We start from the raw sequence: 21,055 nt of genomic DNA, 5'->3' as shown, positions 1-21,055 counted from the left end.
CCATCCCTGTGCAGGGGGGAGTGCAGTGATTCATAAGGAGCTGGGTGAGCACTAACACTACAACAAGCGCTACAAACATTTTCTTCCCTTACATCCAGCCTGAAACTGTCCCTGCATGTGGTTCTGGCTTCCAGAAGTAATGCTATCTACAGTTCGTCAGCTGAAGACTTCAGACAATCAAGTCCCAGAAAAGCTCTTAAAGAGGTGCTCTCAATACGAGTTAAACACAAACAACCATCCCTCAGCATCAAGCAGAGATCTTCCATCATCTCCAATACATTTAGACCTAAAAATTTGTTTTTGCACTGTTAAGATGGAAGACTCGCTCAAGTTCCAGGAAAGACAGTTCTAATGATAGATGGCACAATGAGATGTCTGAAACTTTCACATCCCCCACCTTTGAAGAATTAGGCCTGAAAAAAAAAAAAAAGAAAAAGAAAAACAGACCAGGGAAAAATCACATCTATTTCTTTCAGTTCCAATTCCTTTTCCCTGTCAATCCCATCATCCTATTGATGTCTTCACAGAAAAAAGTAGCACTCAAGGTGCTCTATAAAACACAAGTTCTACACAACATCCTTTAATCTGACTTCAATCTACAAACTACTGTGAGGGAAGAAAAAAAAAGATTTCCACACACAAACAATTTTCACACATTTAATGTAATGGCACCCTAATCATGTTTACAGTACTTTCATCTCCATTAGATACTGTGTTTCAAAAGCATAACAGGAAAAAACAAATGTGAGTAGAACACTAGTCTTTTATAAAGTGTTAGAAACTCAACATTTGGAGTTACATATGCATAAATGCCTTCTTAAAAACTAAGAGTTGTATTTTTCACCCTTACATAACAAAAAAATAACCTTTGCTGGGTCTTTTCACAAGATGTGGAGATCAAGGATGACAAGACTCAAGCACTTGAGAAACTCCTGAAGTCAGGGGTGTCATAAGGTTATATTAGGACTTCCGTTAGCAAGCCTGCCATGAAGCAGACCCTATAAATAGGAAAAGAATGTGCAAGGGCTCCGAATAAGTGAGACGCATTGCATGTTTTGCAAGCTTGTGCTCTGACAGCCGTGAACTGCAGACTGCTGACTGAGGAAAGCCTGTCTGAATTTTTTCAGCTGAGTCCTCTTAAAATACACCCATCATAGAAAGCCATCGGGATAGCAATACACTACTCTTCTATCCTGACAACCTCTCCTTTGGATTTTAGCTCTGATCAACAACCAAAGCAAGCAAAAAGGTCACTCTGAGAAGCCACAGTAATTACAGGATATATTTGTTGGTTTTCCTATGAGATGTGATTTAAGAGAACTAATATGGAAGCAGATAAAAATACACTAGGCAAAACTCTTTTTAAGGTACTATTAGCAAGAAAATTAGTGATCCAATCATTTTATTACCAGCTCCATACTTTGGCTTTCAAGAGACAAGGAAAACAAGCACACTTTTTATTAATAAAGCTTGGAGCATCCTTGAAGAGGGGGAGCTAACACAGAAGCAACCAAGGATTTATTTTCACTTAAAAAAAAACAAAAACAAAAAACACAATAGCTTTTGCCTGAAAGAGGAACTCATGTAGCCACTTCAGATATTTACATTTTGGCAGTAGCTGTGCTTCCTACAATTTACAAAGCTCATTTTAGGGAACAGTCCCAAGTTCATAACCAGAGAAAACTACCTTTGGAGAAGTCAGTAGTTTGCTTATGGTAAGAACTTTAAGTATTCCTTCTTCAACACTTAAAAACTGCTCATTCTGCTGTTTCCAAGTTATTTTTAAGTAATTAAGAAACTGTTCACTAGACTGAGAAATACATTAATATTTTACCTTCACAGCCTGCTTCTAGAGTTGTTTCCCACCTGCAAATTCCAGCAAATTCCAATCCCTATAGAACATTACTTAATACTTAAATACAACAGCATTACTGAAAGGATGTAGCTTTTATCAGTGTGAACAAATCTCCCCAAATACATACAGAAACGTTCTCTCTCAAAAATATAAACTGATATTTGTGAGAAAGTAATTCGTAACTATAAGTTAGTGATTTGTTCACTTGGATGCCCACATGGTATGAATCAGACAATTCGATTCATGCTTAGGACTGATGGAGTCTGTTAAAACAGCTGCAGAAATCTACATGAATTACAACTTTCAGTTCAGTCATATTATACAGAAGAAACTAATATCTACTTACACAGAAAGAGGGTGGAAGTAACAGACATAGACACTCACCCCAGCACTTTTCCTACTGTAAGAATATTGCACATTCCGATAACGTTGCACAAATTACTGGCTTTTTATAAAGACCATATATGAGGTATTAGTCCATTAATAAATAAAGAAAAACATGGAAACGGAAAAGCACTTAATACAATGCAATAATCCAAGTAATTAGTGAATGAGAACTGAATAAGCAATAATACGCACCCTTATGGGAAAGGTTAAAGTTACTTAGCAAACAGTCAGCTTTCAGTATCAGTTCAAGAAACAAATGGTTAGATCTCTTTGAAGATTTTAAGAATTCAAAACTTATTTGCAATATTGCTGTTCAAAATGCTCATTTTGCTCATGCAATCAATTTGAAAGGTAAATTCTTCACTCATGCTTAAGAAAAGATAGCAATATGTGTATGATAGCAACCTTACAAAGGGGAATCAATTTCATATACTGGACTTATACTATTGGTTAAGAAATAAAATTGAAGTTTTGGGTTGACATCAGTTATATTAAGAGATTTGTTATGTTTTGAATAGTTTATACTGGTTATGGATTTCCATGGCACTGAAACTGTTACCCATTAGCACTGCTTTTATTATCAGATTCCAGCACCACAAGGCATTAGGTGAACACATGGATTGTAATTTTCAGTTTTACTCTTTCTTTATGACAAGAGTTTACCTTTCAAATCACAAAGCTAAAAGCTCCCTGCTGACAAGCAGCCAATCTAAACAATCTACCTTTTTTTTTTTATTATTATTATTATTTAAACCCTTCCAGAAACACCAGGAATCTGTAGGTAAGCTTATCGTGTTTAAGTTTGCAAAAGCACAGAGTATTAAAGTTCAAAAAACTGAGCTATGGAAACTACATTGCACACATGACAATATAACAAGCATAACGCAAGAGTGTACTCAATATGCTCTTCCAAACTTTTTTAAGGGATATTTGTGTTTTGGAGGTGAGAGACACGCTAACCTCGTGAATACAGAACTGTATACATGAACAGCCCTTAAGAAAGTCAAGGGTTATACACATCCTAAAAATACTTTCAGGCCAATGAAAAGTTACTTGGAAATAGAAGTCATTCCTGCATCACTCTCCTAGTGAAACACATTTTTAAGTTGGAGAATAACATGTGTTTTATTTTTAATAGATTTGCAGTGCTGGACAGTAACAAATAAAGACCCAGGTAAGTTATATTTCTGCTGCTATTTTGTGTAAGATGTCTGATTTGTGCAGTAAGTCCACATCAAGTAAAAACTGCTAGTGAAAACTCAGAAAGTCATGATAAAAAAAGCAGCACTTCAGAATAAAGTATCTCCTCTGCTGAAATCCATGCACCAGTAACTAAAACATTCTTAAATTGGCATAGGAGAATTATATTACATATCTAAAATTAAAAAAATATATCATGTGTTAAAGTTCAAATTTACAGAAAGTGTTTACTAAACTGAAAAACACAATTTCTTCTGTCACATGGGATTATTTCTCTCCCATTTTAAGAAGTTACTGAGGCATTTAGTTCCAATTGCATGTTATTTCTATTCTGAGAATTAGTTTCATCTATAATTTCTTTATAGCAGTTGTGTTAAGTGTTGTTTAGAACACAGATTTTTTTTCCATATTAGCACAAAACCAAGGAAAATTATGAAGATGTTGAAAGAAGAGGAAAGGAAACATTATTGTCCAGAACAGTCCGTGTATGTAGTGACCATGTTTCCTCGTCTCTGAGTGACAGTCCTACAGTGCTTGCTGGATCCATGAAACCTGCTGTCAGTTCGCACTGCATGTCGGTGTGCATTTTCAAAGTCACTAAAAGAAAACATTTTTTCCATATTTTCAAACACATCGTCAAACAGTCCACCTCCAAAGGAGAACTCTTGGAAAGAACGTCTTTGCCGACTGTGAGCTTCCCGATGACTTCGGAAGTGATTTTCAAAGTGCTTTTTCGACCGTGAGTTTTGACTGAAGAGGTCAAAGTCTTTGAACAGATCATCAAAGTTGAAGTTAAATGACTGATGGAACGGGCTTCCATTATTTCCTTGTCCTCCATGACGGCCAAATTGATCGTATTCTCTTCGTTTATTCTCATCTGATAATGTTTCATATGCTATTTCAGTTTAAAAAGAAAAAAAGTAGAAAAACTTCAGTTGCACGTTCATTATAAAGACAAACACATACACAGAACAACAGCACAGTAAACTCTAGCCACACTGCAGTTACAGCTAAGTGGCAAGCTAAACAGCATGGAGATAAAATAAAGGAAATTAATTACCATATGACCAAATTTTCGACTTCACAGAAGTTTAACAATAAACCTAGATTTTGTAATTGGGGATACCTGAAATGGAATTAGGTTTCTATCTGATCTTGGTCCAAAACTACATCTACTGGTGCTCCAAGGCAGAAATTGACAGATAACATACACAGTGTTACTAGAATGGGTATTTTAAACCCCTCCATTTTCTTACCTGTCATTGGCTTACCAACTATTCTAAATAGCTCAATATTTATTTGGAACTCCTGCTTCCTCCTGTTAGCATATGCTAACAGCTGCTGTATCTAAAGAGATACACTACATTAATCACTACCTTTCTTCCAAAAGAACAGTTCTGCAGACATGAAGATAAAACCCAGAAGTCATGTTAGCTTTGTCATGCAAAATGCCTATGTTATAATAGTCTATGGGGAGCAGAAACGGGAACACTATTTTTCAGCAAGCCTTTTTATGTTCTTGATCATTCATTTCCATCAGTATATGTTAATCCCAGAACACATAAGAATGGCGTATTCCTAGGATCACAGGATAGTTCAGGCTGGAAGTGCCCTCAGGTCTCTAATCTAATGCTTTGCACAAAGTAAGGTCAGCTATGAGATCAGACTAGTTATTCAGGGCTTTATCCACTCATTCCTGAAAACTCTCCAAGGATGGGACGTGCACAGCCTCTCTAATCATCCTGTTCAAACACTTGCCTGTCCTCATGGTGAAGAAAGTTTCAAAGTTTTTCCTTATAGCCACATGGCATCTCTCATACCTGCTGTCTCTTGTATTCTTACCAAGAACCACTGAAGAGCCTTGCTGCAGATTGTTTTTAATAAAAACACACAAAATCTCCCCATAAGTGCTGTAAGGTTTCCATTAGGTCCCCCTGAAACCTTAGTAACCCTGAGCTGGATCTTACTAGACAGACCAGAATATAAGGAGAGTATTTGAAATACTCTTCTACTGCCAAAGTTGTCCTCCTGCCAAGTATTTTTTGTAAGAAGAGGCATGAGCCTAGAAGTCTAACAGGCAGGAATGCATAAACTGTGCAAAAGGCCTGCCTATGTGCAAGAAAATGGAAAACTGATACGGGGCATTTGCACCACAGAAATATAACGAAAAAAATTAATCTCTTATTCAGTAAAAACAGTACACTTCAGTTACTGCATTTGTTCACAGATATAAGCCACGTATCCAGTTAAGACTGAGGTTAGCATACATTACCTTCAGCAATTTCTCTAAATTTTGCTTCTGCACCAGGACTCTTGTTTTTGTCTGGGTGGTATTTCATGGCCAGTTTGTGAAACGCCTTCTTGATCTGGCGGTCAGATGCATTTTTTGGAACTCCTAAGATATCATAATAGCTCTCCGTAGCCAGTATTAACTCCGTTATCATTAAAATGCAGAGGGCAAATGTGAAGACAGATTGTGTAGTTGCCATTTCTCTGGTTCCTAGAAAGAAAGAGAAATATACATGAACAGGTTATTTCAGGTTCCACAGCAGCTTAAAAAGGCACAACCATAAACTGAAAGAGGAAGAGGTGTGTTTTTTTTTTAGGAGTCACTCTGTGACTGACACATCAGCAAGTTCTTTCACCTTTGTTGTTAGTTAACAAACCCCACCTCCCTAGGTTCACAGTCACAGAATACGTGAATGGAAATGATGCAAATTCACATTTCACATCCATCTCAAGTGCTCTTTTGTGTTCACCTTTGGTCTACAGCTATCCTTACCCACACATTTCCCCTCAGTCCTGTTTCCAGTTGTTGAATTAAACATACAGTACCTTCACTGCATGAAACAGTTCATGCTGGCGTACCCGGACTAGCTTTAAACTAAGCCCTACGTTCTAACTTCTAAACTAAGTTCTAGGATCATTAACACAGCAGCTCTAAATTAGAGCACAGGTTTCAAAACCTACCGAATGTGCTGGTAGAATAACTCACTGATTAGCTTGTGCAACATTAAGAACCTGAAAACACAACAGGCCTGAAAAACAACTTTGGGCTGCAGGAAATCACGACTGTTAGATGCTCAGTCAGCTTCAGAAGGTCACCTAACTGACCTAAGGTGAGTATGATACAAGGAAATACTCGTCTAGAGTACAGAGGTCAGTCAAGTAGAACACTATTTTATAACGGGCTGGGCTTGATTTACTTGCATTTTAGATTGTATTCTAAATATAAACACCTACCATACCTCTGATATCAGAGAATTTATCTAATAAATGCCACAGCATATAAAGATTTACACATGCAATTCTCAATGTCTGTACTGAGCTCAAAAAAAACTTCTATACAAACAGCTTAAACTGTAACTAAAAGTTTAACTATTTTTTAACAAATGTATTTGTCAAAAACTTATACTTAAAAAGAATTGAAACTAAAACTCATGGAAAAAGCAGTGGCATAGATAAGATGCAGAAAAAAAAATCAGCTCCATGTAGCCATATCATCTTTTATGATTTTTTTTTTTTATAAATGACAAGAGTGGGCTCTTCCTACCAGAAGACAAGCTCAAACAATATTTGAAGGATTTATGCATATAAAAAAAGTACTTAAAACATACAGTACCGAAACACGAACATTCAAAGACAGAATGCTGGTTGTCCCCTAACCAGGAGGATGTATGGCAATGCCTTGAACATGCCAGAAATAACATGGTCCCCCCAACCCCCATCAGATTGCACTGATGTGACAGTATCACAATCACAACTCAAGGAGAAGAATTCTATAGCTAAGCGTAGCATTATTCTCCTGAAAGCTGAATAAGCTAACTTGACTCTAGCTTTAATGGTACTCCAACTATACTTTTAGTCAGTACGTGGCCTAAACATTTGTCACTCGAAGGTTTTGAATTCTGTGTATCAGGTACTCATATGAGACAACTCAGACTTTAATAGGAAGTCCACACCCTCTAAAGAAAATGAACACCTAAGCATCAAAATTGGCAAAACTATTATTTCTAATAGGTAAGGCAGGGGGCTAAAACTAATGTTGTAAGGTCATAGCAAAAAGCTCATGTACGATTAACATTCTCATGCCCTCTTAAGCATTTATTTGGCAAGCAGCCCGCGTGATATCAAGTGGTAAGGAGCAGCAGTTGAAACAAACTGTATTTTGAGCACTGTATCTAGATACCAAATGGACAGTTCTTTTCCATATTCCCCTTGCATGACACTGGACGTATTTTTAGAACAAGAAGCTTTCCAAGCATTTTCCACATATTTTCACCCACCAGTTCGCTAACCTGAAACTCTGCCACCTGGATGCCAAGACACACGTACATCCCTCCACACTTTTGTGTGCTTTCTTTCTGTTTCTGCTTTGCAGATACAGGCTCACGTCTTCCTACCATGCCAAAGATTACATAAGCATGATGTAGGTGTGAGGAAATGAAATAAAAACCAATCTGTTCCACTTTCTGGAGGCTTAACTCCATGCTTCTACTAGTAAACACCAAAAGGTGCTAAAAATAGTTATTTAACTCCTTCATTAAGGGACAAACCCTCTATTATAACTTCCAGAATTATCAGACCCTGAGAATGTCAAGTCACTCAAGCTTTCTGCTCTGCCTAAGCCCCTCAACTTCTATGACTCTTAATTAAGGAATTATAGCTAGGTTTTTCTTTATTTCTCTATAGCTTTACATTGAGATTTTGGTAACGCAGATCCATGCTCTACTACCCCTAGTTTTACTTGGATTTCTAGGCTTTTTTAATTTGTACTAAAAACTGACTGAATTTTAAATAAATAATAATAAAAAACAGACACATTTATTTGCACTTAAACTCCCCAAAACCTCTATCAAACCTGTTACGCTTTAAAGAAATGAAGCTTCAGAACACTGGCAGACTTAATGCTGTCCTTGAACAACTCTGTGAAACGCGCATGGAATAATAAAACTCACACCAAAAACAAACATAAAGGAAACCCATACATAGGCAGCATTTTAACCTGATAACAAGTCTTAAGTTTACACGATATATTTTGAATTATTGATTTTTTTCGCCAGAAGATGCGTGATATGGAGTGAGCATCTCAGCGTTGCTCATGGCATCTCAGCTACCGATACAGGCCAGGCCCGACCTCCTCCCCGCTCCCCGAGTACCTCTGATATCACTGTCGCTACAAAGCCTCTTGTCCACGCTGACTCTGCGTGTGTATTAAGTAAGTTTCACTTCGGAGGCTCTGCACTTTAATTACCTCGAATTTATCCTCGGTTAAGGACCGCTGAGCTCTGTACGCCTCCTCACACTAAGCTTCACCACAGAACAGCCCCTGTAACTTCCGAAGAGCACCGGAGAGCCCCCTCCGAGCCGCGCACACCCAGCATCAGCCGGGGCTTTACACCAAGGAGCCATTAACCGAGCACCCCCCGCCCCAACCACCACCGGCAGGTGCCCGACCCTCAGCCCCTGCATGCTGTGGGCCTCCGTCCTGCCTCACCCACTGCTGCTGCGGGCCTGCCGGCGGCCGAGTGCCCGGGCCAGGAGCCGAGCGGAGCGGCCCCGCCACGCTCCCCTCAGGGGGTCCCGCTCCCCCCCCACCTCCTCACCTCAGCGCCGCCGTCCCCGCGCGCCGCTCCCGCCCAACGGCCGCCAGCGCGCGCAGCCCCCTCCCTCCCCTCCGCACCCCGCCCTCCCGCCGCTGCTACACGAAGCGCTGCGCCATTGGTCCCCCCGCCACCACGTGACGCCGCGGCGCGCCGCCCCCTCCCTCCCCTCCCTCCCCTCCCCGTTGTCCCCGTGACTGCCGCCCCCCCCCCCCGCAGCCCCCCCTGCCCGTGGTTCCGGGCCGGCCGGGGCCGGGGCCGCGCCGCCATGCCGCGGTACTGCGCCGCCGCCTGCTGCAAGAACCGCGGCGGGCAGAGCGCCAGGGACCGCCGCAAGCTCAGCTTCTACCCGTCAGTGGGCGGCCCGGGGGGCTCGGGGGGAGCGGGCGGGGGCTGGGAGGGTGTGGGGAGGGGAAGGGAAGGGAAGGGAAGGGAAGGGAAGGGAAGGGAAGGGAAGGGAAGGGCAGCGCTGCTGTGGGGGCTCGGAGCTGAGCTGCTCGGCCCTGCGAGGGGCACGGAGCCGGTACCGGCGGGTTGCTGTGGCGTTAAGGCGCAGTAAATGCGGGTGTGTGGAGATAATGCTGAATTTCTGACTCTGAGGAGAAAATCGGCTCCGCAGGCAGCCCGGGACTGGGTTTGGGTGAGCCCAGGGCTGAGCCGTGAGCTGGGTTCGCTGCACGGCCGCTGTTCGGCAGGCGGAGTTGATCCTACATCAGGAAGTCTCACAGGAAAACACCGTCAGAAGGGCTTTAGATCAGATTAAACTACTTCACCTACAACATACACCGTGCGTGGTTCAGCCAAAATACGTTATCATCATAAAACAATTCTGAAAACGAGTGGAAATACATTTTCTAGGGTAATATGAATAATTTGAGTACCACACGGATGATCAAAGCAAGTTGGAGTGCTGGTACATACTTACACTCGAGTGTACAGCATCAGTGTAAATATGACCTGGCGCTTAGGGACATGGTTCAGTGGTAACACTGGTAGTAGAGTGATGGTTGGACCAGATGATCTTGGAGCTCATTTTCAACCCTAATACTTCAATGATTTCAAAGTCCCTGCCATTTTATCTAGCCATTGAACTGTTTTGTGTTAAAACTGTCACAGTCTGGCAGAAGAGGTGCTGAGACTTGTTTATACCAGAGATGGTATATTAGATGCTATAACAGGTAACAGGTATAACAGATGCTATTATAACAGATATAACAGATGCTATTGAGGATTTAGGGTGTATTTGAGAGCAGGAGCAGGTTTTGGCAAAGTTATTCTTTAGCCAAAATAATAAATCTCATGACCAGACTTTGTCTCTCACCGCAGATTTTTTTTTGTTTCCCAATGTGAAACTGGCTGGTGCAGGGAAGGCAGTGAGTGCTGAGTTGCAAGGGTAATGGCAGTGGAAGCAAATGCTCTCAAGGCCTTCTTGGAGAAGGTGTGTTTGGTGGTGTGACCTTCTACTGAAGGAACCTTGTCCTCTTACTGAGAACCTTCTTTGGACCTAGATAGTAACATCCCAGGCTGAGCTCTGTAAAACGCTGTATGATATGTGTAATGCTGCTATTGGGTGTACACAGTCTGAGCAGGCAGCAATTGGAAAGGCTGAACCACTGACCTGTCCTTGAGAGGTTATCTTCTTTTTACTGGTGTTATTCTTTGCATTCCTGCAAAGAGCTGGTTGGATCAACAGTTTGCACCATTTCCTTGGTAACTTGAAAACTTAAATGGCAACAAATTCAAAAGGTGGGATAAAGGTTGGAAAAGTGCAGCTACTTGCAGTTTTAGGACACTGTGGGCCTGCAGAGGAGGGTCATTGCCATGTGTGACTGTTGAGAAGAAACCTGTGGTTTCAGGGTGGGATCTAGGGTTTGCCGAGATGTAACCAACCTTTCGTAGAATTTGGGTGACAAACAGCCCCTCGGCACCCCAGGCTCTCTCCACAGCTTCTGTTTTGTGGGAATACCTCACTGCTGCACCATTTTTCGTGCATTGAAGTTCAGTTAATGTTATTCTGGTCTATTAACATACAATAATAAACATCATAGAAAGAACTGGTTAATTAAAAGGAAAAAATCAGCTATTTAGGGAGAAAGACAAAACTGGTTTGTAATGTAGGCACTTGTCACATCTGGATGGTTGTCACCCCCTCATACTGCCAACATCTAATACTCTTTACGTCCTACACTTATGATTAGGTCAGGTTTGATGACCAAATGAATTTCTCTTTTACTTAAAGTGCAGTGTTTGTTTTTTTTTTGTTGCAGTTATTGTTCATGATTCTGTGGAATATTAGAGTATTGCTTTCTTAAGAGGAGTCATTTGTTGGTGTTCAGAAATCAAGTTATGTTCTATGTATTATATGTGATTATAGGCTAGTGTAGAAAGAAACTTAGCACTCCCAGCGAAATCTGCAAGCACATTTCAAGTACTTTGATGTCCGTCTAGTAAGAGCTGAGAGTTCAGGGTGGTCTGAACATATGTGTTGCCATTACGCTAACTGCATGACTGGACATGCATCATAATGAGCCTTTAATTTCCCTTCAATTTTTGTGTCTTGTGATTCATTGAGTAAATTACTTATGTTGGCTCATTTTCTTTTAACTTAGCTCGCTTTCCCATGTAATATGACTGTTTGCATATACTTTCAAAATAAATTTCATATATTTTGCAAGTAGGTTAGAGGGTTGAAAAGTTAGTTATGGGTTACATGACATTGTTGGGATACTCAACACTGTAAGACAGCTTAATTTCTGAAACCAAAAGTAAATGCACACCAGCACAAAACATTTTTACTTTTTGAACAAAATTTAGATCCTGCACTGGAAATGCTATTCACATTTATAAGTTATCAGACAACCCTGAATATGGTGTATGCTAAGAGACACTTAGTCAAAGAAAAATAATAACAAAAGGGTTGGGTAATAATTTTGTGTAGTAAGGAAAAAAATACTATTTATAAAATGAGGGCCAGGTCTAACACTTATTTAATGAAGTATTTCGTCAGACTTCAGGAGAACTACATTTTGAGCAAGTATTGCAAAATCAAGACTTTTTAAACACCTTGGCCTAGGGCTTTGAAGCCCTTTACCAGCAGAAATCAATAGAAATTCCACTATTGAACTCTGGAGCAAATATCCAAATAGAAACTGTTTTGATGGTTATTAGATTAACATGTAATTGACATCCTGATTAACTTTTCATATTTAGGAAAAAAAGAAAACAAAAAAAAAAACAAAGAAAGAAATTAAAATCATTCCTTTCAAGAGAATCAAGTAAGGAAGGACAGCCTCGTAAGGAACAACAGAATGTCCTTTGTTTATAAAGAAAACAGAAAGAAAGAAAGAAAAAAAATAACAATTCTTTGCTTTTCTGTTTCTTTTTTTTCCACAACTGTTTTAAAAAAGATTTCCACTTCATGATAAAGAGAGACTTGAGAAATGGTTGCGGAATATGAAACGAGATGCATGGACTCCAAGTAAACACCAGCTTCTATGCAGTGATCATTTTACCCCCGATTCCCTTGATGTGCGATGGGGTATACGATACTTGAAACATACAGCTGTACCAACAATTTTCTCTTCCCCAGATGATGAGGTAATGTGTTCCTATCTTTTATCACAGTAGAAAGCTAACCAACTATTTCTGTAATAAAAATGTGCTAATTGTCTATAATATACTCATAGTTTATTTAAAAAATACCTGCCCATCAAAATGTTTTGCCAACAGAACTGACACAAAACTAGTGTGTGATTCCACTGTATAAAGGAAAAACAACTACCCATACTTTGAGTGGAGATTCAGTATTATTTTTTAATTGGAAATTCCAAAAGTATGTTCTTTAGAAAATTTCCCATAGAAAAGTTCTTTCACTGTGTGGTTACTATTAATATTCAATTTTTTAGAGGTCTTCTGTCAACTAACTGTACATAAATGCTGACTTTAGAATGTTTTTGTTTCAAACTCAGCATTTCTCTTTCCTGGCCCTAGCCTCAAACACCTAAGAGCTCAGGAGTGTAGGCTGTTAAAGGTATGCCACAAGGGCTATTCCATCTTGTCTTTCACAGAGTTATGGAACTGGTGTGTTGGGTTTATGTGGCAAGGGCTTGGTAGCAGGGTGGTGCTGTAGGGGTGGCCTCTGTGAGCAGAGCCCAGGATCAGCCCTATGTCAGTCAGAGCCAGCTCCAGACAGCTCCAAAAAGGACCCGCTGCTGGCCAGAGCTGAGCCAGTGAGCGATGCTGCGTGGGCCTCTGGGAGAGCAGAGATAAGAAAGGGGAAAGCAGTGCAGCAGCATGGGAGAGAGGAGTGAGAAAATGTGAGAGAAGCAGCCTTGCAGCCCCCAAGGTCAGTGCAGCAGGAGGGCAGGAGGTGCTCCAGGCACGCAGCAGCGGTTCCCCTGCGGCCTGTGGAGAGGCCCCTGGTGGAGCAGGCTGTCCCCCTGCAGCCCATGGGTCCCACATGGAGCAGATCTCCACACTGCAGCCCCCCCATGGGTGGAGCAGCCCCTGGTGCAGCAGGTGGCTGTGGCCTGGAGGAGGCTGCGGCCCATGGAGAGCCCCTGCAGGAGCAGGCCCCGGGCCGGAGCTGCAGCCTGTGGAGAGGAACCCACACAAGAACAGGGGGTCTGGGGGGAGCTGCCGCCCAGCCGTGGGGGACCCGTGCTGGAGCAGTTTGCTCCTGGGGAATGGACCCCGTGGTACCGAGCCATGTGGGAGCAGTTCTTGGAGAGCTGCTGCCTGTGGGAATCTCAGGTTGCTGAAATTAATCCAGAAGCAATTTAATTCATTCTTTCAAAATCCCTAGGATTGCTGAGATGTTAAGTATCATATTTGAAATTATATAATTCATTTGGTTTTCTTTAATTTTGTCTTTGCATACATTTTTCTGTCACTTAAGACTGAAGTTTAGTGGTTTTTTTTTTGTTTTTGTTCTCCAGGAAAAAGACTCTTCTCAGAACAGCCCACAAGAGATAAGGAGAGAAGATGTGGAAGAAACAACTAAAAATGTAGAGTCCGAGAAAGTACCTGTATCACTTGAACTTTGTAGACCAAAGAAAAGTCCTGCAATGGCAGAAAATCTAGATGAAAAAGCAGAAGTAGTCTGTTCAACTCCATTGAGTAAACCTTTACAAATGCAAAAACTACAAAACAGAGAAGACTTTCAGGCAGACAGTGTTATTCCTGATAATTCATCTCAGCAGCATATACATCAGCCTGAGCCTGTTTTATTGGCAACAACAGTCCAGAACGTGGAAACTGCCAGTGTTCATACTTCTGTAGAGGATTCAGTAAGTTGTACAGCTACAGTCTTGCAATTTTCAGACCCTGATTACTTGAATTCGTCTCTGAAATTGAACAATGCTTTAGGTTCAATAAGTGACTATGCACTTGAAAACCCAAACTCCCACGTTTTAGGCTGTTCTGTTGAAGTACAGCCTACAAGTGAAAACGCAGTTTTCGTCAGTACGGTCACACAAGCTATTGAACAGTTCAGTGGAGGTGAAGAATCTGTCATTGCCATCATCCTACCAGCTGAGAGTCCAAAAGAGTCTGAAATAATAGATAGTTCTTTCCCATCTATTAAGGAAGAATTTCTCGACACGGAAGAAGAAGAAACAGATAAATCTGTGTATGTGAATGCGTATAGTGGAAGTGAAGTGTTACAAACTGAGCATTCATACTGCAAACAAGACATAGACAGAGAGCTCCTCTGGCAAAAGATTTCAAAGCTCCACTCTAAGATAACTCTACTTGAAATGCAAGAGATACAAACTTTGGGGAGACTCAGGTCCTTGGAAGCTCTTATTGGACAACTGAAGCAAGAAAACCTTATTTCTGAAGAAAAGCTCAAGATGGTAGAAAACTGCTTCACAACACTTGAAGTGACTATGATACAGTAAAGGCTTTCAGTTACTGTTCTACAGTTTCAGTTACTGTTCTACAGTATCTTTTCAGCCTCTTGACTGTCCTTTTGAACAAAATAAGTTTTGATTCAGTCATGGTATTTTAAATATCTAATGCAAATTGTGTGAATAGCAAATACTCTAAATATTACATCAACTCCTATCAATGCTAGATGGTAGGCCATTGCCCATAAAATATGACTTGCAAGTGAGCTTTAAAGGAAAAGCTAAAATTGTTAGTCTTGTTAAAGTACGTAAAGTGAATCAATAAAAATAAGTTTAACTTTTCCAGATGCAGGCTTCCCTGAAACATGCAGATCTTGCATTTGGGGCAGCAGCAGAATGGACAGTGTAACTGAGTAGAATGGAAAACTATAAAACAGCTGTCATAAGGAAAAAAAAAAAAGTCTCCTGGTTCTCTTTCAAACCAGTAAGGAGGTATGTAATACACATTGTCCAGTGAGGCCACAATTACTCTTTGGTCTTCTGTTCATCTAGCATTAATTCTGATAGCTTTTTGTACATTTTGACCTTATTAAATTCGACCATATTATTTTTTTCTGCAATAAAAGGTGTATCCATTCATTTAGTTTTGTTTTGTTTTTTTATGAGAATATTACTACAATGAACAGGTGCCGCTCCTCTTTCTGTGCTGATGGAATATTCCACTCAAAAGAAACAAATAAATACGGATTTTTTTGTGGTTAGTAAAAAGGAAAACTAAATATTCAGTGAGTGCTGTCTGCTCAGCTTTGATCATGATGCAATCTGTGTCTGTATATATTCATGTACACTTAATAGTACACTGAAGAAAACAATGCTTTATAGAGCAAAGGGACAGAATCTGTCACTTTTTCTATAGCTAATTCTTCAAGAAGTGGGATATTGAGATTAGAAATTTGCTCCCCTGTATTGATTGTATTAACAGTTTCTAGTGTGCAGGACATGCTTATTCTGTCAGCATGCTACCGATTAGAGCTAGAGTTCAGTGTGTAGTGACTGAAATTCTTGAGGGGCTTTGATGTACTTTCCTACTATTCAAGCATCTCTCCCACCACCGGTTCAGTGTAGGACCGGACCTAATGTGTTTCTTTGCAGTGAATTACCTGTGCTCTCTGTTGGATTCATTCTGAAACTTTCTGGGGAATTTTTTGATTATTAAATTGAGGATCCAAGCAACAGTGATTACAAAGTTGACCTGCAACTGGAGAAGTTATAAACTAGTAAAATTTCAGAAAAAATCCTGATAGCAATACTGAGAATGTTTCTTGTGGCATAGAGGCATAGGTATATAAACTTGGGAGAAAAAAGATCCTTAATTTTCCTTTTTTTTTTTTTTTTATGGGCTATCTTGGGAATATAACAGAAAAATACCTTAGTAAACATGTCACCAAGTTTATGAATTTCTTTCCTACAGGATAATTTGAGCTAATGAGACTTGGATGGGCTTAAATGTTCCTCTGCCTTTCTACTTTGCACACAACTTTTTATACCAGATAGGTCATTGTTTATGCTCAAGTTAGCTATTCTCAGCTGAGCCTATTACCTTAGTTGCTGCCCAAAGTAACCTCTACTCTTTTCAAGCAGGGTATTACAGCTTTATTATTCTATTTTTTAAAATTTATTTTCTCATGTCTAACAATAGATGTTAAATAATATGACAGCCTGTTAACCTTGAGTGTTCAAGTAGAGCTGTGTAAATTTACCAGTTTTCCTTAATTCTGAATTTTATGCTTGATTGCTCTCTGTTAGATTATAGTCCCTCTCATCCAGTGATTTTTGCAGCACCGATCAGCATCACCAACTTTACTTTGAAAAAGGCCAGAGATGGAAAATTAGATGATTTTGCATGTAGCCTTCCTCAGGGCCAGTCTTGCAGTGATGAAGAGGCTGAACCACCACAAAACAGTCTGCAGTTCGACCAGAATCGGTGCTGTGTTTTGTAAATGGTTGTTGCAAATCGATTCCAATAAATTATTTTGGGCAGAGAAGTTTTGTATTCATTTTAAAATATTTAGAATTATAACTGACTATGTTTGCTTCCAGAAAAATATGACTAAGTTCTTAGCTTCAACAGTATGCTGACACTGAGTTACTCAAGCTAATCATTATAAATACAGGAAAAACTGCTGGAAATTGCCACACTCCCGTGATTAGGTGTTATGTGTATGTCTTGTTCTCAGCATTTTCTGATCATAAAAATGTGTAACCTTTTTCACTAAACCTAAGGACTTTCAGAGATACTATGTTATTCCTTCAGATCCAATGGAAACTGCTCTTGAGCAGCTGCAGCTCACTATGGTAATAGTACATTAAATCATTAAACATTTTGTAATGTACCCAACTTATAGTGATCAAAATTAAATGATCTTATTTGTCTTTTCAATATTTTTGCATTTGCACCTTTTTTAAAAAAAAAAACATTTGACTGCTTGTTTCCAGTGATTCAATTAATAATTTCATCATTTTACAGATTTAAGAGGCATCAGCAGTTTAATACACATATTGAACTGTTAAGCTGTTTCTTTTCTACTACTACAGAAATATGGCATTTGGCTTTCCCCTAGATCTTCATTTAAATTCCACCAACTTTAATAAAGTCATGGACAAGCAGTGTCGCTCCACATGGAATAAACTGCTACTCATTTCCCCTAGATTTCCATTTTCTTTACAAGGTGGAGTGAGGTGTTTTATTTAACACAATCTGGATGCAGTAGAGTTACAGAGGACATCTTCTTTCTGTTCGTATCTGGGAGTTCTCTTCTGTGCTTTCTTGCATGAGTGGCACTAGGTGACAGCACTCCTACATGCTTCAAGGGCATTCATTAGGAGTCTGCCAAGACTATTATCTGTCTGAAGAATCTCATTATTCCCCTTTACCTTAGTGAGGTTGTAGTTATTCTTCCTTTCTGCTTAAACCCTATCCTACTCTGAGATGTGGGTTGTACATTAGAAAACCTGGATGCTGTTTCACTTGGTGCTGTTCTTCTTGTCAGTATGCTTGAAGCTACATGTTGCATTTTAAAAAAAATATACTTACTCCATCTCCCAACCTTTTAATAATCTGATTTCCTCAATACCTAACTGCATGTTGGTAAAACTGCCTTGTACACTACTTGATGCTTCTTCTCACTAGATAATGCTGCTTATCTGCAAGCCAGTGTCACACACACAGCACCTCACTCCAGCACCTCAGTCTGTATCCAGTGCTTAGTAAAGCACCAGGCACAGCCTGCACAGCCCTTCTGTGTCACAGCAACGTGGTGTAACGCCCACGGACCCCATCACACAACTAGGTGAGTGCTCGTGCAGACAGGGGTTGCCTGTATGCCCTGGATTCCCGCAGCCCTAATTATTTAATTGTGTCAATGACGGTGGTGCCATTTGCTGGCTAGGATGCATTATTTCCAGAGTCACTGAGGTGAGTGTTGAAACTGTGTCACTCTTAACATGTTTAGAAGTTCATCAGTGCAGTAAGTCAATGAAACTGAGTTCCTGCTTCGGTGAAACAAAGTACTGAGAGATACTGGGAAAGCCCCATGTGGTTTTGGGGCATACCCAGGAGACAGTGTGAGCAGCAGCCCAACCATTTTCTATCCTCCCAGGCAGAACTAGAAAAAGTCCACACCCAGCCATGCAAGACACAGGTGATGCTGAGCAACTCTGTCCTCTTCCCTTCTGTAAACTCCTCTAGCAGGAAGCCCTGCATCATACAGCAAGGCTTGGGGGGAAGTGTGAGACCTCGTGAGAGATGCTCAGCATCATGCGTGGGACAGGGAGGAAAGAGCAGGCTTTGGCTTTTAGGGTTCCTGCCTGGGGAAAGTTCCGTATTCAGGATCCCACAGGACGCATGAGCTACCAGCACCAAGGCAAGGGGAGGAAAAGGGGAGAATTATACGCTATTGTGACTTAAAATTGGACTTAAATTTAGATACAGAATATATTTTCTTTTGCTCAATTACCCGAGAATGTTACGACTTACTGACACAAGCTGGAAATTTTAGAATATTATTCACACTAAATCATATAAAAATATCACCACTCTATTTTCTCCTTCACTGAAATCAGTGTGATGACTTTCTAATTTACCAGGCCATTTACTCCTGCAGTAAAGACATGAATTTCTCCCAAAATATTTTCTAAATCAAACTTTTTTTTCTTTTTTTTTTTTTTTCCCCCAGTAAGTAACTCTTGGCATTATTAAATGTCATGGATAATATTGCTGAAAGCCTGTCACTGTTTTAATATCTGTCTTTCCTGAAGAGGACAGTTAGAAGACCATTTCTGAAAGCATAAATGCAATTTTGAAGCGTGTGCCGCATCCTTTCTAAGACATTAAACTATATAGATTATTGCAGAATACATATTATTGATGTATTTATACGTGTATATATATTGCATATATAAAAAAGCAGCACTCCGTATAAACAGCAGGTGGTGCTACTGGACTGCTCTCGCTAATCAGCCTAAAGCGTTTTATTTTTGCTTGGGTGTCAGAAACACAAGCAAACAAATTAACTATTCAGGGATTTTTCCCTACGCTTTATATGTATCTTTAATAATAAAGTAGGGTAGTATCTGTGTAAAACATTATGGCTAATTTTCCTCAATTTTACAGAAGTAAAGCTTCAGAGAAAAAACTCATTTATATTCTGAGCATAAAATGTGAAATTCGAGAGCTTTCTGCTCAAGAGAGTGGTAAAAGACGATCTATTCATTGTCCTTTTGTGGAGCATGATTGCATTCATCATATGTTGAAGTGGGTCAGTGATTAAAGTTTGAATTCCATAAACAGTTTAGCGTTGCTCATTTGCATATTAATCAGGGTAATGGTGTGAGTGTTTAATCATGGCCTTCATCAAGAATGTCTGTTTTGCTACACAAGCACTGTGGTTGTGTTTTTCTAACTGGGAAGATACATGCATATCAGCTTTATGCATGGCTTAGTTCCCTCTTAAAATATTGTGGAACAGACTGTACTGTAGCGAATATACAACTTCAGATGATACAAACTGCATCAGTATAGGGGAACACTGGTCCTGCAGACTCAAACGATTTTTTTCCTTCTTATTCCAGTGTTACTTTCAAAATATAATGGATAATAAGGTGTTACAGTGCAGGTTAGATATATCTGTATTGTGGTTTAACCCTGGCAGGCAGCATTAACCCTCTCCCAGCCAAAACAAGGACACCCTATGGCTTTCTGAATGGATAGAATAGGTCTAAAAACAGGAATTGCAAAAACAGACATTGAAGAAAGCCATGCCTAGGTAAACTTTGGTTTTGGAGGCATAAATTTGCCTCAAGGCTGGTTGCATCTTCTCTGGGTGCACAGCCTGAGGTGCTCAGCCTGTTGTTCACTGATCAGATCCAGCCACCTAACAGAACCAGGGAGGCACGATTACACCACAGCCTCCTGAAAGAAGGCATCTCACCTGACTTGGGGTGTCTCCATCATGAGGTGCTCCTCCATTAACCAATACTGAATACCTTCATTAAAAAGAAAAGTGAGGAAATGCCCATTTATCTACTGATTATGGCCAATGAGATGTTCTAGACACATATTTCAGTTTTATTTTTTTATTTTGTTTTGTTATAGATACTTGGAGTTAGCTAAAATCAATGTGACCTTGTGTTTTGAGAGTTACGTAGTTGTTAGACGGGCAGGTTAGGAAGACTAAGTCCTAATTTAAAAGCTCTTGGCAAGGCAGTTCTTCCAAATTGTGCTTCGATTTCCTGTACAGCCAGTGACAAGAGGAAGGTCCTTCAGAGCTTCTAGAGGAGATCCTGTTCAGATATGTCATTTATACAGTTACAACATTTTTCTTCTGAAGATTTTGAAAGAATTTTTTCTCTGTATAGAAAATGTGGACAAGTTGGAAAACTCATTCAACAGATTCCTATTCTCTTCAGAGTATCCAAGACACATTTCTCAGTGCTGCAGAACATCCTCACAAGGTGCACATAAGAGCTCTGCATTGCTTCATGAATAACATAAACAGATAATCATCAGACACCTTATAGCCCCTTGGGATGGAAAACAACCTTGTGCCCACTGTAAACTCATGCCAATATAGTAGCAAACACCACATGGAGCTCTTTTTCAG

At 40.0% G+C, this 21,055-nt stretch overlaps 2 protein-coding genes across 4 annotated transcripts; one reads left to right on the top strand and one right to left on the bottom strand.

The window, feature by feature from the left end:
- Nucleotides 1–643: 643 nt before the first annotated feature.
- DNAJB9 (DnaJ heat shock protein family (Hsp40) member B9) lies at nucleotides 644–9,173 on the bottom strand. 3 transcript variants are annotated; one of them, XM_068669469.1, is made up of 3 exons: nucleotides 9,049–9,173; nucleotides 5,715–5,942; nucleotides 644–4,337 (listed from the first exon to the last, which is right to left on the bottom strand). In XM_068669469.1, the coding sequence occupies exons 2-3, from the start codon at nucleotides 5,929–5,931 to the stop codon at nucleotides 3,907–3,909; spliced, it is 648 nt and encodes a 215-aa protein (XP_068525570.1). In that variant the 5' UTR covers nucleotides 5,932–5,942; nucleotides 9,049–9,173; the 3' UTR covers nucleotides 644–3,906. The 3 variants fall into 3 exon arrangements, with proteins under 3 accessions (XP_068525570.1, XP_068525572.1, XP_068525571.1); XM_068669471.1 differs by lacking the exon at nucleotides 9,049–9,173 and adding an exon at nucleotides 8,940–9,048; XM_068669470.1 differs by lacking the exon at nucleotides 9,049–9,173 and adding an exon at nucleotides 8,697–8,895.
- Nucleotides 9,174–9,237: 64 nt separating this feature from the next.
- Nucleotides 9,238–15,533, top strand: THAP5 (THAP domain containing 5). The gene is made up of 3 exons (XM_068669468.1): nucleotides 9,238–9,396; nucleotides 12,453–12,642; nucleotides 13,983–15,533. The coding sequence occupies exons 1-3, from the start codon at nucleotides 9,314–9,316 to the stop codon at nucleotides 14,943–14,945; spliced, it is 1,236 nt and encodes a 411-aa protein (XP_068525569.1). The 5' UTR covers nucleotides 9,238–9,313; the 3' UTR covers nucleotides 14,946–15,533.
- The last annotated feature ends 5,522 nt before the right edge of the window (nucleotides 15,534–21,055 follow it).

The sequence above is a fragment of the Anas acuta genome, chromosome 1 (genome assembly GCF_963932015.1).
Source record: "Anas acuta chromosome 1, bAnaAcu1.1, whole genome shotgun sequence".
NCBI lineage: Eukaryota > Metazoa > Chordata > Aves > Anseriformes > Anatidae > Anas > Anas acuta.
This window is presented reverse-complemented; position numbering and strand designations above follow the sequence as displayed.